This window comes from Musa acuminata, chromosome BXJ3-8 (assembly GCF_036884655.1).
Source record: "Musa acuminata AAA Group cultivar baxijiao chromosome BXJ3-8, Cavendish_Baxijiao_AAA, whole genome shotgun sequence".
Classification (NCBI taxonomy): domain Eukaryota; kingdom Viridiplantae; phylum Streptophyta; class Magnoliopsida; order Zingiberales; family Musaceae; genus Musa; species Musa acuminata.
Genome location: NC_088356.1, coordinates 43579634 through 43596718, shown reverse-complemented (window position 1 = coordinate 43596718; position 17085 = coordinate 43579634). Strand labels below are relative to the sequence as shown.

Below are 17085 nucleotides of genomic sequence, written 5' to 3'. Positions count from 1 at the left end.
TTGTACATTTATGTTGCTTTTGATTACTATAGATGAAATTTAGATTTTCCACAAAATTTTAGTTTCTACCTTAACAAGATCACTTGGCAGACCAGATGCTCCATGAAGAACTAAATGGACTCCTCTGTCTAAAGTCAATGCTCGAAGTTCCTGTCAGAGAAGCAACATTAGGTCAATAAACCAAGAAACTGCATAAGCAAGTGTTCAAATCCATAATTTTCAATTAGATTATGATTATTACTGAAACAAAACTATCAGCAAATATAATATCACAGGGTTTCTATAAGTAATATGGAAAAACTGAAGACGGCAAAGTAAGGTATTGATACAACTGCTCAACCACTAGAACAGGTTCACGATGTTACAGGTTCAGCTTCTTCATTCAGAAAGAACGAACAAAAAGGGATGAAAGAAAAGAAAGATTTATTTGACTTATAAAGAGCTTCCAAGCTTATCAAGGGACTAGTCTCCAAGCATTGCACCAAACTGCACTAAGTAATAATTTTGTTAAAATACAACGCATTGCATATACAAAGGAATTCTTAGTACTTGGTCCTTGGGATTTTTTTATGAACTTTCTGTTGCTTATCAGCAAAAAACAGGATGTGACACAATAAAAGCCTGTTCCTGGATTTACTAAGAAACTGAAACATGACCACTTTGCCCATATTTTCCTCTATGATCAAAATATAAGTACACTGTACGCCTACAACATTGCTTCCAGTTATTAGACACTAGAAGAAAGTAATTTATTTTTGGTAACAAAATTCCAAACATACTAGACACATGCTGCGCCTCGATTTTTGATCTAAGGATCTAAAATGTGTAAATATTACATGATTTACTCATCGATTGAGCCTCTTGCAGCAGCTTGAACTCTACAGAACTTGATTTAATCATGAGTGGGAGCAAGAGCAAGCCTGGGGAAGCTAAAGCTGGACTATCTACACCACCTTTATCATCAATTTGGTGTAAAACAAAATTGGTGCCTAAAACAAAATTGAAGCTAAAGTTCACTAGTCTATTTGGTGTAAAACAAAATTTGCTTGCTATTTACTGCTTTATCATCAATCATTTTCATTTTCGAAGAAGTGGGTGCCTAACCCATTATTACCTGATATAGATTTTACTTTCAATAAAAATGTTTCTAAATATTAAGAAATTAGTGAGAAGACTTACCCATGCATTTATTTTGAGGCAGAGTCTGTTATGACCCTAAGAAAATAGGTGCCAAACAACTTATAGAAGTGCACGTTTATAGTCATGAGAAGCTCACAACTAGTTATTCAAGATAATGCATAAAATTATTAATTTGGAATGCAAATCATTTGACGTAGTCAATACAAGTTTTATGAGTAAGCAAACAATGATGAAAAGTCAATTGGAAAGCTACTGACCTTTAGCAAGTCAAGTCTAAGATTTGGACCACTAGATGGGTATTTCCCATGTACATTGCCAATGCACACAGCTAGAGCATTGATTCCTGTCTTATCAATAAATTCTTGAGCCTGAAATGAAGAGACCAAATGTGAAATAAAATCATAAGTGAGATTAATGCGTGACTGCCTAATCCTGCAAAAAAATGAACCTGCTTAACATCGGTCAATCTGGCTTCATAATCTTCAACTGTCAAGTCATCTTCAGTGCCTGACAACCGCCCAAGTTCAGCTTCGACTAGCATTTCCTTAGCACGTGCTAGACATGTTAAGAATTTTGTGTATGAGACATTCTCTTCAAAAGGAAGATGAGAACCATCAGCCATTACTGAATCGAATCCCTGAACAATCAACCAGGAGATTTGTATTTTGAGGAGATTCAAGTAATTGTTCAAGAATATTAATACTAAATTATAACCTAGAACTCGGTGCTCGAGGTGTATGCTACAGAGAGTCTTAGAGGTGAACAGAGCATTGGCAATGGGACCTACCAATTCAAGAGCTTCAAGTACCTCAACCTTTGAATTGCCATGATCAAAGTGAACAGTAATTGGGACCTGCCATTATAAGATGGTGAAGTGTCATCCATACTCTTGATTAAAAAGGACAATTTTTAAACAACAAAAAGCTGATGAAATAAGTAATCATATTATGATGGTTCGAAGACACCATTAAAGGTAATTAGTGCAAGATAGAATGCGTAAAAGGTAGTCCATAAATAACCGGATCTAGTTATTTATACTTCTATGAGGAAACTTGATCAACATAAAGAACGTAATTAGCAATAGCATAGGTGAAATGAAGGTAGTCCACAATTTTGGTTGACATGCTAAAACTTATAGTTATATAACATGATCAATTCAATTGCAATAGTTGCTTAAATTCGGTAGCTTATCACATCTAAAAATGGACCATGCTATCTAAACAGAATATGTTAAATTAAGGTGGAGGCTACATTTCTTGATTGGTATCTAGGACTACATTCCGATGGACATTATATTAAACCAGCAACTATACTGATATTAAATAATAGATACTAGAGAAAAATATTACATATGAGTGTAATATGATAATCACAAATAATTTCCTGAACAATCAACACTTTTCTTCTCAACAAAAAAATTAGAAGTAAAGTTGTGAAATTTAACTGCATAGCTTGCACTTACCCTGGCCTGTTCAGCAGCAGAAATGCAACATGCAACCAAAGGAACTCCACCATGTTTCAGAGCACCTGGATGAACCTGGGAAGAAGAAAATTATTAACATATTTGCAGCAGCCAAGACAAAGCAATCATTCCGTTTTTATCATTTCTCTGGAAGTCACAGCATTGATAAGATTACATCTAATTTACAATTGACTAATGCTCTAAAAAATATTTAAAAAGCAATAATCAAGTACTATAATAGAAAGAAACCATGTCAGAAGAGGTTTATAAAAATATAAAAAACAGATATAAACTCTATAATACAACTTTAATCACAGAGCAGAATGGATTTAATTTGTTTTCAGAGACCTTTAAGGATTTAATTTTCTATTGTAGTTGTTAGTCAGGAGCTTGATTCTAATAGCTGCACCAATGGGCATCTGCATGTTCTAGAGAGATAGCGACATTCATCCTGGGGTCATGTGATGGTCACATGCATACTTAACTAATAATATTTAATTATGACATATTAGATGTGAATTCATATTCTAGGAAATAACAAGTAATCAAGGGATCATATTAAAAAATGTCAGGATACTAGATTGATTGATTCATGATTTCTGCTTGTTATGAATGTTCGGAACTTTTTCTAGGAAAGAAAATATATGGCCAGCCTTATTTTCTCTCTTCTGCTATCTACATTCTCCTGTTTTCTTCTTCCATAACTGTTGCACCAATGTTAAGAATGGGCTATCTTCTGATTGTTGAAGGTTACCAATGACCAGGTCCTCTATTTCTAAAAGGTGGATTTTCTTTTAATCATGCATTTTATCATTTTATCACGAGCAAATGGCTGACATCACTTGTTTTTATAATTGTTTTTTTTAATAGCAAACATTATAGGACAAATGATTTATTCTGATATTCTTGAAGAACATTTCTGTCGAAGAACTAACGTTTGTACTTCAGATATTCCTTTTTGCCATTTTTAAAACCAGCATTCTGTACCTGCAAAATGGCAGGACTATTTTCAGCCTCAGCAGCTGAAATAACTGCTTCAACACCTTCGAGATTATACACATTGAATGCTCCAACAGCATATCCACCCTTCTCTGCATTCTTGATTAAAAAAAAAAAAACTTGTGAGTATCGCAGAAGATAGCAAAGTATATTTCAATTATAAGAAACTTACTAGAAGAATATCCTTTGTTGACCTAGAAGGACGAGCCCAACTTGTTACAACATCAACTATGGCATTGTTATCACCAACATTACCTGTTACATAACAAGAATAAATATTATTGAAAATAAAGTCAGCATTATGGTTTTATGTACCATTAGAGATGTAAACAACCTGGAAAAACAATATATGGAACCCCTGGATGATGGCTTTCTGGACCTAGCTGCCATAAGGGGACGCCGGCCAATGCTTGTCCAATTACCTTGGCACGCTTTGCTTCTAAAGCTTTTGTAGCAATATCTGATGAAGTAATTCCACCCTGAACATGACGAAGTACAAGAACAACCAGAGTTCGTTATATAATCCCTTCCATTAATACATAGAATTTATGTAATCCTTGCATATTATGTTTACTATCTGAAGCAAGATTAGATATCTTCTTACATAAGGCACGTGAAACTAAGGTTTAATGTACTGAAGCGTACCACTCGGTATGGGCGATATGTATCGGTCTAACAGAGGACCGGTATAAGTGGTACATCGGTACACCCAAGTATACCGTGTGTTGATATGCTCGCTATAACTCGGTACAGCTCGGTATGTACCATACCAATATTTGGTTGGTATACCGGTACAAACCGGTAATACGAACCATGCATAAAACTATACGTTTTGTTCTATACTAGCAAAAAGATGAGTTCAATCTGCTAGCAGGTTCAAGTGCAGCATATTTTTCAGCAATCAAATGAGTTTGCTAACACAAACCATTATTCAAGGATGTCTAGATAACAAAAATACATTGATGTTAGCATGTCTAACTACTGATTCAAAGCACCGTTTTGTCTTAAACATAGACATGCTAGTTAACCTAAAGAAAAGGCTCTTTATCTATGGAGAACGACTAGGCAGAACAGAAACACTATGAGGTTACATACTTTTGGAAAACCTGACAATGCTTTTTTTACCTGACAGCAGGTTATAGTTAATGGCATTCCACACATCAGGACTTGTTAGAAAACCTTAAGGACGTCATGTTGTTTCTTTGATGTCATCAGTTGAATTAAAAAAAAAATCAGGGTTCTATTCCTAGTGCAGTCAAAAAAATTTCAAATTTAACTCATAATTAACCAAGTTACCGCATAAAAGCATAGTGATTGCCATTCAAACTCAGTCAATTCGGTTGAAGGGCATTCTAAGGACTAAGCAGTGTTTGATGTTTCATCTGGACCAGTACAAAATGAGAGGTACATATCAGGCATACACCGGTATGTCAACTGTGTCCATTTTGGATGGTCTGGTCTGAACCATTTAAAGAAAAATTAATACACACTTAAGGGCTCACGAACGTGAACCCTCCCGAATGCAAGCCCTTTCAACTCATGCTACTGCCGGTCGTTGAGTGCCCCCGCGCCTCCGCCCCACACCCCCACCAACCCCCCCTCTCTTCCTTCTTCTTCCTCCTCCTCTCCTTCCTTTCTCTTTCTACTTCTTCCTCTTCTTTCCTCCACTGCACCTTCCTCTTCTCCTTCTTCCTGTCTTTGAAACACCGAAACGTACCAAGTGTTGGTACACCAGCAACGACTAGGGATTGATATGGGTCCAATATGTGAAGCAACAATCCTTGATTCTAAACCATATAACTTTGCCAATAGGCTTGGGCTTTATAAATATTTGAGGTTGCTTGCATAAGTTCTGCACTTAATCCAATTGTCTTAAAGATGATGCTAAACATGAAATGCTAACAGCTTTAGTTCATAAAAGTTTGATCAAATCAGCATTTGGACCCATCTTATGCATTTTTTTGGTTCAATAAACTATGATTAATTTAATATGCAGTGCCAATTTTGAATTCTATTCAAACTGACATTATGCTTTTGAAGTTCAAACACAGTCCATGTTCAGAAGTTTAATAGCTACAAACAATCTGCACGACTATGACATTAAAAATTCACAACTTGCAATAGTTATAGCCAAAAATACTGCTGTGCTAAGGAGAGAGCTGTAGTGATGGTTGAAACTGAAATCAACATAAATTTGCCAAACTACATGTGAAGTTGTGATACAACGAAAATAAAATGAAGACTTCTTTTATTGTGTGCGCTCTGTACCTTGGCAAGGATATAACGAGGACGAGTAGTAATCTGTTGAACAATAGCAACCAGAGCAGAGCTGACTTTAGAGTTGATTTCTAAACTTTCTTCAGGAGCTGCATGAGAGATTAAAAACTTATCAAAGACAAAAAAACAGGGAAATTTTATCTATTTATCACCCTTTTAAAGGGCTTAATATGACTCCAACAACTGAATTAGGACAGTAGATGAGAAGCATATACAAATACATGTGCTGTGAGTGGTGCATGGGAAGATCGAATGGTTTTCATAAATCTCAACCCTAGCAATGAGGCACCATTATATGTATTGCAGTTATGTTGATATGGATGATAAATTACTAATTCACAATGCTTTTTATTTATGTACTGAGCATTTCATTTCAACCTTCTGTTCTTAGCTAATTAATAAAAAACTGAGATATGTATTGCAAATTCCAGCCATAACCATACTTCAAGCTCATCTACTTGACAACTCCTTCGGATGAGGATTGTAAGCAAGGGATAACCTTATTTAAACTTTATAATAATCAACGTGTTTGCATTTGGATCTCAGAAAATCCTCTCAATGACTGAAGTGTAGAAAAATAGAAGTCCAATATAATGATTGGTCTTTCGACGGAAATAAGATCAAGTTATTAATTACTTGATGGCAAAACACAGCTGACAGAAGATTGTACAGTGGTGTTTTGGCATTCGAGATGAACTGGAAACATATTGCTCATAATTCAAGCTCTTCCTAAGTTTGCTGAATTATTGTGAATAGCTTGGGTGTGACATGTAATCAATGAAGCAGATGTTCCTACAAGCAAACTAGCTTTTCAGCAGCAGAAATAGGCAAAACCTATTAACTTAATTCATTAAAAAGAATGAATAAGGTGAATAAGAAAGTTTAGAAGAAAGATTAGAGAAAAGAAGAATTGAATATATAGTAAGGACAGCATTCTCAAAGAAAATGAACGTAAATGAACTATTCCACTTGTGATTCTTCTGATAGAAGGTAGGAGTGCCATCTGCATAAAATATCAACTACAGTTTGTGGATTTCCATAATTTCCAGTAGATGAAAGTGAATCACCCATTCCCAGTTGATCTCCAAAACAGAACCAGATTATTATGCAAAACCAGCTTAGTGAAAGGGCAAATAAGGAGAATGTTATCAGTATCTTTATCTGTGTTTCTGTACCAGTCACAAACAGCAGCATCTCTTTTCTTAATTTTTCAATAAAAAATGATTCAAGTGGATTATAATTTTGGGGACTCACCAGATGAAATATTTTTTTCTCTTGTCATCATTACACTTCTAGAAAAACTCTAAATGAAGAAGACAGTTGTTCCGAGAAGGCAATTTGTACAAAAGATTGACAACTCTCCACAGTACCCATATATGTATCATGCTCAGTACCATGTGTCTGTACAAGGCACACACCAGAATGAATCTATTTTTCTACATAAGGTCATATCATGTGATACTAAAGACATATGCAAAGGCATGACAGACCATCATGCTGTGTCAGCCAGTGACTGACTTAACATGGCAATTGATGCTAAAATCTCACAAATCGACTGACCATAGCGGATATTGCATCCAATAAAATCAGCATAAGAATTTCTGGCAGATATCTTTTTTTTTAAACAAAGACAAAAACCATGAACTCCCAATCGTTTGGCTTCAGAATCATGCATCTATACCTGCCAGAACTTATTGGAAATATCATTAATCAAACCAAGGTTCGCCGTGCTGCCTGAAACGGTACAATATGGGCTGCACGCACCGGTCCGACAGGGAATCAGCACACAGACCATCCTGTACCAGACAACCTATTGTTGGGTATCCCGTATCGGTTGATACGGGGTATGTACTAGACGGAACGATTGAATCTGATACCGATCAAGGGTTGAGATTACCCTATGTTGCCTGATACGTTTTCTAATTATTTTGAGGGTGGTGCATGGATGGAGTAGTATTTTACTCATACCACCCAAGATTCAGATCTTGGAGCTCGACGAGGTATTAGTCAGTTTTATACACCGAAGGGGAAGGGAAAGACAATCGATGATTTTGAACAAATATGACAGAGCCTATACAACATAGACACAAAGAGGGGCTCATCGTATTCCTATCGTATTATGGAGGATCTTACGACCAGTAATAGTACGATGATAGTTGGTCATTTTTCTCCGAGCAGCAATATGATGATTGACCTTATGATAGGAGCAATAGGTCAATAGTGAAAGTAAAAGTTCCAACGTTCTCCAATATCTGCACGAAAACCTGATACAATCATACTTGCCTTAGGAGCCGCCTCAGACATGTATGGTTTACGATGATCAGATTATGACCATCACCATATTGATGTACTAATGACATGATGTATCAAACTATCAATATACTATGTTATGAGATTAATTTCAAGATTGGATCTGACAAACATACCTTATTGATATACAAATACATAAGATCGAGGACCCCGATCCAGAGTCCATGGAGTCAAATCGTTCTTTTTGGTGGTAGAACCAAGTATATCCATCGATCGATTCATTTATTAGTTGATTCATTTGAATCTTAAAGCTTAACTCATAATTTAACAATTCAAATTATTTCTTTATAGGTAATTTCGAAGGGAGTTTTGGCTTTTTTTTATGCCATCGACACGCACTGTCATGTCGACAGTTGGTGTGTCGGCTTGGACAGGTAAGTCAAAGCTTGGATCAAACCAGGAATCACCATATCTATCTTTTGAGGCAACAGCAAATTAACTCTTTTTAGTTTCTACTTTCTAGTAAAGTTTTTACCACTACTAATCCCAATTGGGTTACCCTGTCTAGTCAATGCATGTTGATTTTGCTGAAAATGAATCCATTTCCCCATCACTAAGAAATATATCCCAGTAGTACCCAAGAAGTATCAATCATGTGCAGTGATGTGAACCAATTTTAATCCTGTGAGAAGGGATAGTCAAAGGAAAAATCTAAAAAAATTATGTGACATCGGATGAGGACAGGTAATCAGCATGCATCTGAAATGACATGCAATGAAAAGAAACCTTACAGCAACAAAGTTCTTCTACCTTCCCAGCCAGTATATCCTATTATCAAGACCTTAAAGTTTGCATTTGTATGCAATAAATTGTAGCTGATCATTTTCTATTATCATTGATCTTTGTGCAAATGATTATCAAACTTATTATAAATTCACAAGTCACAAGCGTGCCACACTATATTTATATAATTGTTTTCTAGAGGCATATACTCTGATTTTTACTACTAAAAGGTAGAACATCAAATAAGGTGATTTCTCTAAAATAAATGAAATATAATGCATACATTCTCAAAGATAGAGCACTGCTATAAGAACAATGAGCTCATGGAAGAAGAAAGAAAAAACAGAGAGAGAAAGTGAAAGGATAATGCTGACATCTTCCAGTAATGAGTTGCCGGCTGGTCATCACAAGAGTGTCTTTGCCAGCTTTAAGAGAAGCACTTGCAACATTTGCTACATGATTGATCTCTTCATCTCTTTCTTGAATTGATTTCATGGAAATGTTATCAACTGAGACCTGCTCTAGAGAAAAGGCCCATTAACCCAAAGACAAACTAGATGATAGACAACTAGCACATGAAATAATTTGCAGCCTGCATTTATATTAGAGGGAAAAAGCAATTCATACAAGAAACCCAAGAAAACATATGAAACTCTTACACATAATCAACGAACTTTTCTTGTTTCATTAGAAAAGGGAACTAACCTCGACACATTTTAGTTTTGGGCCAAAGTGTGATATAAGTGCTTCAACCTGAGTATGTAGACACAACAACAAGAGATCAGAATTAAGTTAACTGAAATAAAATAATCAACAAAATAGAGAAACGGAAAAGTCAGACCTGCTTTGTCGTTTTAGGCACATATGAGCCCACAATGATGAGGCCACCACTTGTGTCTTTGGTTATGCCAAGATCACTTGGGCGGATGGGAGGTCTTGGCTCTATTCCAATTCGAGCAGACACAAAACTTGCAGCAGTTCGACATAAGAAACGTTTTCCTTTTATTTCAGCCTGCATAATACTTAAGATGTTAACGAAGAAGAAAAAAACAACTACATTTAAAAGATTTGGTAAATTAGCTTACTTGTATCATGCCTGCAGAAAAAACAGAAATGTCTCTTTCACTTGCAGCATTTACAATGCATATTGAACCCTATCAAGCATATCATGAATTTCTAAGAAATTAGATATAATCATATAAGAATTAATTTTATCACAGTATGCATAAGACAAATTGCTTTAGTAATTTAAATGAATTGAAGTATGAAGACAATCAAGAAGTAAATAAATGCACTTAGAAAAGATGTTCCTAACCAAGAATTAAGATCTAGTATATCAAAAACAAATAATACAGTTTATGAGTCAGCATGTTAATATTCTTTATACCTTTTGCAGGTTACAAAGATGCTCACAGATAGCAGCTGGCCCTCCTTTACGCAAGAGGTTAATAGAAACTGATGAAACATTGTTGGCTGGAATTCGTCCTTTTGTTTTCTCTTCAACCCACTATTATTTATATGAAGAATCAAATTTACCTCCTTCGTTCTATCAAAACTTTATGTTGATAAAATAATGTTGAAAAGTTCCTTTCTTTACCTCTCTAAGATTGGAAGATCTATAACCAAATGCAGCATCTTTAGCAAACTCAGTCTCTCCAGCAGGAACAAGCCTACATATGTGACCAAGATGAGGCTGAAGGAGAGTAGGATACAGTGATGATTTTTAGAATTTACAATTCCAGTTTGCAAATTCATGATATACCTATCGGCATCTGCAACATAATGGATATCATCAATAGTGTAACGTCCTCCTTGTAGAAAGAAAGGACAAATGATCCATGCATCCATCTCTCCTAGTACTGATACTACTGCATCAGCTTCCTGGAAAAATTCTCAGATTTAGACAATATATGAGAACTATTATCATATTGTACATGATTAGCTCAAAGTAAAAAATTTAAAAAATGAACAACAGAGCGTAGTGTGTGCTAGTGTCAAAATTCATCCACGTGGTAAATATTGTAGACTGCCTGTATAATGCTGTGCTGTTTACCATCATATCGCAGGTGTGCGACAATGGCACAACATGACATATGCCTTCTATATTTTCTCTCCACGAGTGCAAAACACATACAAATGCATACTTGAGAACTTTATCAGTGAAACAAACAAGAAGAATTGAAGCCTTACCTCAGGAAAGTGACCCCGAAGAGTTGAATCACCTCTTAGTACTATAGTGAAATCAATGCCCTTCACTGCTTGAGCTGCAGCTTCTACATTTCTACATATGGTTTTGGTCAACAAAATAGCCTGTGGAATGTCACAGGAAGGATATTACTCTCAGAAGAAAGATACCCTAAATTTCATATCAGTGATGCATGTATAACTTGATAACAAAGAGATTGATCAATAGAAGTACTGAAAATGTTGCAAACTAGGTATATAGACCATAATGTTTTTGTCAAACAATACCTTCTCAGTGGTCAGAGATCGTGAATTAGTTAAAATGAAAAAACATGTAGGCCTTTTGCTGAACTGTTCAACAAGCATCTCAATGTTCCTACATTTCCAACATTCAACAAAAAGTAAGGCCAACAACAATTTGTGTAACAAAAATATAACCAATGTTTGTTTCTATCAATAACTCATTATCCTTGACGACAAATCATCAAAATCTGAAGAAGGAAATGAATCTGAGAATCATGAGATTAATTGTAACATGATAGCCTGAAATCTTACCATTCTGTCAAGACTTCTATGTCGTGGACAGTTTGAGTTCCAGTCGGATCATCATCTAAGACCACTAAAACTTTAGATTTACTTTGACATTCCATTGAACTAAGATATTCCAATGGATTCCCGGGCCATTCTGGTGAGAGAGACTTGAACATATCTACTTTACTGATAATAGGGTTTTTGTCTTCAATTCTAACACCAGTTAATGTTTCATATACCTGTCAAAGAACAAGGTTTCATCAGATCAAAAACATAACCTAGAAACTAAACTTTCCTTTCACTAGATGTAGACAGGAAAGAACACACTCATGCATTAAAAACATACTACTTAATACCAGTGAGTATTTCAGCATATTGCAGCATGGAATTCAGTCAAATTTCTGAATATCAGTGAGTTGAGGCCTGAATAAGCTATACTTGCACAAATGAAAAACAGATCTATTTGGTTGCAGATTTTTTTATTAAAGTGGAGAAGTTCAGCTGCAGGCTTATTTCAACAAGGAGATGGAACAAATTTAAGGGAAGTAGAATACACAACAGAAATATAAAAGAAGAAAGAAAAGAGAAGAAAATGTAACTACATAATGGGCTGATCCTTTATCCACAAAACCATCAAAATCTGCAATTTCGAAGAGGCTGAAAAATGCTTGGAATCCTTTGAAACAAGGATGGGTGTGCTAGGAATGATCATTTTAGTTGTTAGAGGCACCCATGAAAAACTATGTTATTGCTTTCCTTTCAGATGGCCCAAAAAGTTGCAGTGTGAGTTCATCTCTCAATCTTCTCTATCAGAAGGTCAAACAACTTTTTCCACCATATCTGAGGGGATGGTAGGTTTAGTCCACAGTATGACAACCCAATATCTCAATCAGCCCCATTGAATTGGAGAACGAATTTTTCCATGGTCAACTCCACAAACAATATTTAAAAACAATTAGATTTTGAGTAGCACCACTCATAAATCACATGGAAGTTATTTTTTCCATTGATGGTAATTAACTGCTCTTTGATTGTCCTGCTAAAGCTTTCATGTATCTAGTAAAGTTAAGAAACTAAACATAAAAAAGAAAAGAAAATAAGATGGAACTTAGACCACCAAAAAATTATACCTTGACAACAGCAGCATCATCACATCGACCCCAACCAGATGATGAACCTGCAACAAGAGATAGCTCATAGAATCAAAGTTGAATGGTCAAATAATGAGGGGCATGGATAGTGCTGTATGGCCACCAATCTCTTAGATCAAAAGGAAATGAACTGTATAATGCCAGATAACTTTGATAAATTGGAATGTTGAACATCTAAAATCTAAGCGGACCAAACAATATTATTGTGTTATTAACAGCATAAATCAGTAATGGTTGTCTTTATGAAAAGGTATTTTTGGACTTTCAGGTTTGGAACTGAACTGAGCACCCATGACAGACACGTCCAGGTTCCCCAACTACCCAAGTAAAAAGGGTACTCCTAAAGTATTATTTGACAAGGACTTTTGACAAAGGACGTAGTCATATCATTATAAATAGGTGGGAGGTGAGGTTCATCCTCTCAAAACAAATTAGTTATTCTTTCCTCACTTTTCCCGTCTCTTCCAACCATTAGTGCCACCTTAGAACGGGCTGCGAAAGAGAGATCCTTCCTCATCTTCATCGTGAGGGTCCATGATCATACAGGAGACTGCCATGTGAAGTCATCCTATCAGCGATCAGAGAGGCAAGCACATAATATCATTCACCAGCTCCTAGAAATTTTGATACCAAGTCTGCAAATGCAAAAGGTATGAAAATCTGGATTTCTGCAATTTCATTCCTAGTTTTGTGGTTTGGGGAAACATCTATATAGGATAAACACAGATATCATGTAAACTGCTTTAATATATCCAAAGAAAACATACTAATATACTGGTAAAGTGTGGTGACTAAAATCCAAATAGTATTTCTGATGCTGTACAAGGATAGTTACTAGGATAAATGACAACATTTAAAATATAATATATTCAAGTTTCAAGTCACCAAGTTATTGAGCATTATGTTCCAAACAGTCCAATTCAAAACTAAGTTCTAAGTTCCAAATTTCCAACGCACCATGAGTGAATAATGTTATGTGGTATCTAGTATGTACTTTGTTTCTTACTAAATAAAGTCAATTAATTGCCTTGTTTGCAGTTCAGATATTCAACATGTAGAAACCTGTAAGAGGAGGGGGGAGAGGTGCTTCTGAGGCAAAATTTGAATTAACCCATATCAACCTATGAATTACAATAGAGCTCTTAGTTAAGACCAAAAATAGGGTATCGTTTTCATATGCCAAGTTTTCTTATCCTCTTCTCTCCTTGTTCCACATCATTTGACATTAGAACCATATTATGCTCTTGGACAACTTTCCTCTTCTTATGACAAATAGAAGAGGTAAAGGGCAATGCTGTGAAAGAATGACTAGATATAAGAAGATAAAAGGTTGAAGGAATTGAATCTCTATGAAATAGGCTGAAGATTATACCATGTTCCTTGAACATCAAGGAACTCCTGGCCATAGAAGTTCCAAGTTATAATTATGCAAGTGACAAATCCAAAGATGTGAACCTCTTAGCATTTAGATGAGTTATGGAAGTGTATGCTATGGAGAAGTTTCTCCATGCAAATGACAATATCAAGACTGAATTGTCAGAGTTACAATACCGATCTCAACCTGAAGAGTTCTCTGATTAGCTTAATGTCACTGAGAAGTATTTTTAGTATAACGGGATACCTAAATATTGAAAAGAAATACAATTACTACAAGAAAATGGATCCTTACATCTCCTGTTAAATCCTAGTGCTGAAATATGAACTTGTTTGCACAAAGTAGATTTGATGAGGATAGTACGACAAATCTCACTAAAAGGAAGAGAAGGTGCACAATAAAAAGCAAAGAAAAACACATCCAAGTGGGATGTTAAGGAAAATGAACTTAACCTGATAGAAAAAGTTGGTGAGCCACACTTGATAAATAAAGTGGGATCTTAAGACTGGAGCTTTCATTCAATACAATTCCCTACAAATATCAATCAAGAACAGGAAAGAAAGAATCAGATGTATCTGTAAAACCATATTCAATTTTAAATCAACAAATCAGACATTTCTGTAAAACCATAGTCAACTTTACATCCACAAATAGAAGTTCACAAAAGAATAAGTAAAAAATAGAAACGAATTCATACGAGATCTTTCACAAAGATATCAACTGCAGAGTACGGTGTATAGTCATTTTCTAACATGTGAGGGACGCGATTCCCAAACATCCTGAAAGGAATCAATGATGCATGATTTTAGTTACTACGAGATACAAGGATAACAATCTAATAAAAGATAAAAACTCAAAATCAGTTTAAAGGACGATCCAATTATATACAAACAAAATAAATAAAACTATGTGATTTTATTTTGAAATAATTATGAACAACTTATATTCATCTAGTACTGACAATAATTTATTTTATAAATTTCAAAAAATCCCAAAATTAGACATCCTAGTCAGTAAAACCATCATCATCCTCAATAATTAAATAATATGACAATGGTAAAACTCCAATATAGGGGCAAAAGCATCATAAGAAATTTTAGCACTGGTGGCATGAAATGTGACATTCCATTTTCTCACAATGGGCTGACACTTAGTGCAGCTGAAATTTTAATACTTGATCAGTAGCATTTTTATCACCTAACCAAAGCCCCATCCCAATAAAAATTGTTGCCAATGTAAGAGGAGAAGAACCAATTTGATGATCAAAATATAGTAGTGAAAATGTAGATGTTGGCACAGCATATCAATGGTGAGAACAGGAAATTGAAATGGAGCTGTTTCATCATTATCAAGCAAGAAAGAGATAGCTCTCCAACAAGGATTGTGCAATAAGACTACTATGTGAGGAAGAAAAATAGAAACTAGATTTAGTTTCGGAGTGACATGATCCCAAATAATTTAGATCCATACCAGCCAATTTTGAAAAATGCCAGCAAAAATGTATCTTTGATTATTTATAATATGAAATTTCCTGAGAAAGTTAAGCTGAAACAAAGAGTTATGTTGACCTTTCCTTACCATATGTGATTGGAAGCAGAACCCAATCGACCCATTTTATTTCACTTATGCAGAAAAGTAATGTACTCAATTCAATGAAAACTTCTAAATAAGTGGAAAGAAAAAATGCAAGAACAAACCATGAATAACCTCCTGCATGCATTATAATTTCAAATAGTTCTCTGGTTTTTAATCCCAGCCGAGCTCCAAATGCCATTGCTTCAGCTGCTGCAGCTATATGAACTCCAGCAAGCAACTGATTAACCATTTTAACAGAACTGGATAGAAAAGCAAAGGTTAATAAGATTATTATCATGATTGAAGATAATAATAATCTGTTCAATTTTAGGCTGCAAATATTACGCTGTCAGCATGACAGAATCGAGAAGACAGAAAAATAAGCTATTCACATTCCCTAGATAACTTTTGATAGAACAGAATCCCTTCTCAATTTTAAAATTTTAATATAAAAGAACTTATTTCTCAAGTTTAATATAGTAGAACTCTTTTCTCGAGGAATAATTATAAATAAATGAGATAAATGTTGAATTATTGAGCTAACTTTTCCTATGCATTTCAAATTAGAATGCAATTACCTTGCCGCTCCACATCCACCTTGGATGACATAGAGCTTCTCGCTTAGTGCTGTAATACATACATGTTAAGTATCTGCATCCTTCCAACTATTTCAAAACAGAAAAAGAATGATTCTTTTTCTAACACTGACCAAGTCAAAGAATTATTACCTGAAAGAACATTACCAGTGCTTGAAAGAGCATCATCAGTGCCAGAAGCCATAATCTAAGTATTTAAGAAGAGAAAACCAACAGATAAGAAAAACTTGCACTTGGATTTCCTGATATGCATCATTTGAAGGAAATTTAGTTGACATAAAGGCACCAAGAAGACAAGAACTAAATTTTACCGTGAGTGTTCCTTCAGCTGCCCTTTTAACACCACCTGATACTGGTGCATCCACCAAATTGAAACCTTTGTTTTCACCTATGAGAAAAATGTAGCCTTTTAATGGAAGCACAAAGTATTATGGATTGAAGGCTACAATACAATAACCAGGGTTTTTAATACTATTAGGAATTTAGGATGTCGACTAACATATTCATTTAGATTATCAAGTTCTTACTGGTGTAAGGCTAAAAAATTGGGAGACTCGACTACTGTTGGTTAAGGCTCAAAATATCTCTAAACTCTAAAAAGGCATCATGGAAGCACCTAAATATGAGATGGACCTGAATTATTTTCCATGTGAAGTGGCACAATCTATAAAGCCTTAAACCAGGCATGGTATACAAACACAACATACTACAAAGATGCTGACATGATAAATCTTATGAACCTAACACAAAATGGCAATTAAT

The 17085-nt window shown here is 35.1% G+C and overlaps 1 protein-coding gene across 1 annotated transcript in view; it reads right to left on the bottom strand.

Annotated features, from left to right (window-relative positions):
- Positions 1 to 17085, bottom strand: part of LOC135644453 (uncharacterized) — a 35163-nt gene that overhangs the window by 1034 nt on the left and 17044 nt on the right. The window contains exons 16-41 of the mRNA XM_065162021.1: positions 16635 to 16711; positions 16456 to 16510; positions 16306 to 16354; positions 15850 to 15987; positions 14850 to 14931; positions 14605 to 14683; positions 12757 to 12803; positions 11651 to 11865; positions 11384 to 11471; positions 11102 to 11221; positions 10674 to 10792; positions 10509 to 10581; positions 10299 to 10418; positions 9997 to 10065; positions 9753 to 9923; positions 9617 to 9664; positions 9286 to 9427; positions 5870 to 5967; positions 3936 to 4080; positions 3774 to 3856; positions 3590 to 3700; positions 2603 to 2677; positions 1928 to 1993; positions 1589 to 1777; positions 1398 to 1508; positions 70 to 150 (exon numbers count right to left, since the gene is read on the bottom strand). Of these exons, the coding sequence (XP_065018093.1) occupies positions 70 to 150; positions 1398 to 1508; positions 1589 to 1777; positions 1928 to 1993; positions 2603 to 2677; positions 3590 to 3700; positions 3774 to 3856; positions 3936 to 4080; positions 5870 to 5967; positions 9286 to 9427; positions 9617 to 9664; positions 9753 to 9923; positions 9997 to 10065; positions 10299 to 10418; positions 10509 to 10581; positions 10674 to 10792; positions 11102 to 11221; positions 11384 to 11471; positions 11651 to 11865; positions 12757 to 12803; positions 14605 to 14683; positions 14850 to 14931; positions 15850 to 15987; positions 16306 to 16354; positions 16456 to 16510; positions 16635 to 16711 (2651 nt within the window). The remainder of the gene's footprint in view (positions 1 to 69; positions 151 to 1397; positions 1509 to 1588; positions 1778 to 1927; positions 1994 to 2602; positions 2678 to 3589; positions 3701 to 3773; positions 3857 to 3935; positions 4081 to 5869; positions 5968 to 9285; positions 9428 to 9616; positions 9665 to 9752; positions 9924 to 9996; positions 10066 to 10298; positions 10419 to 10508; positions 10582 to 10673; positions 10793 to 11101; positions 11222 to 11383; positions 11472 to 11650; positions 11866 to 12756; positions 12804 to 14604; positions 14684 to 14849; positions 14932 to 15849; positions 15988 to 16305; positions 16355 to 16455; positions 16511 to 16634; positions 16712 to 17085) is intronic.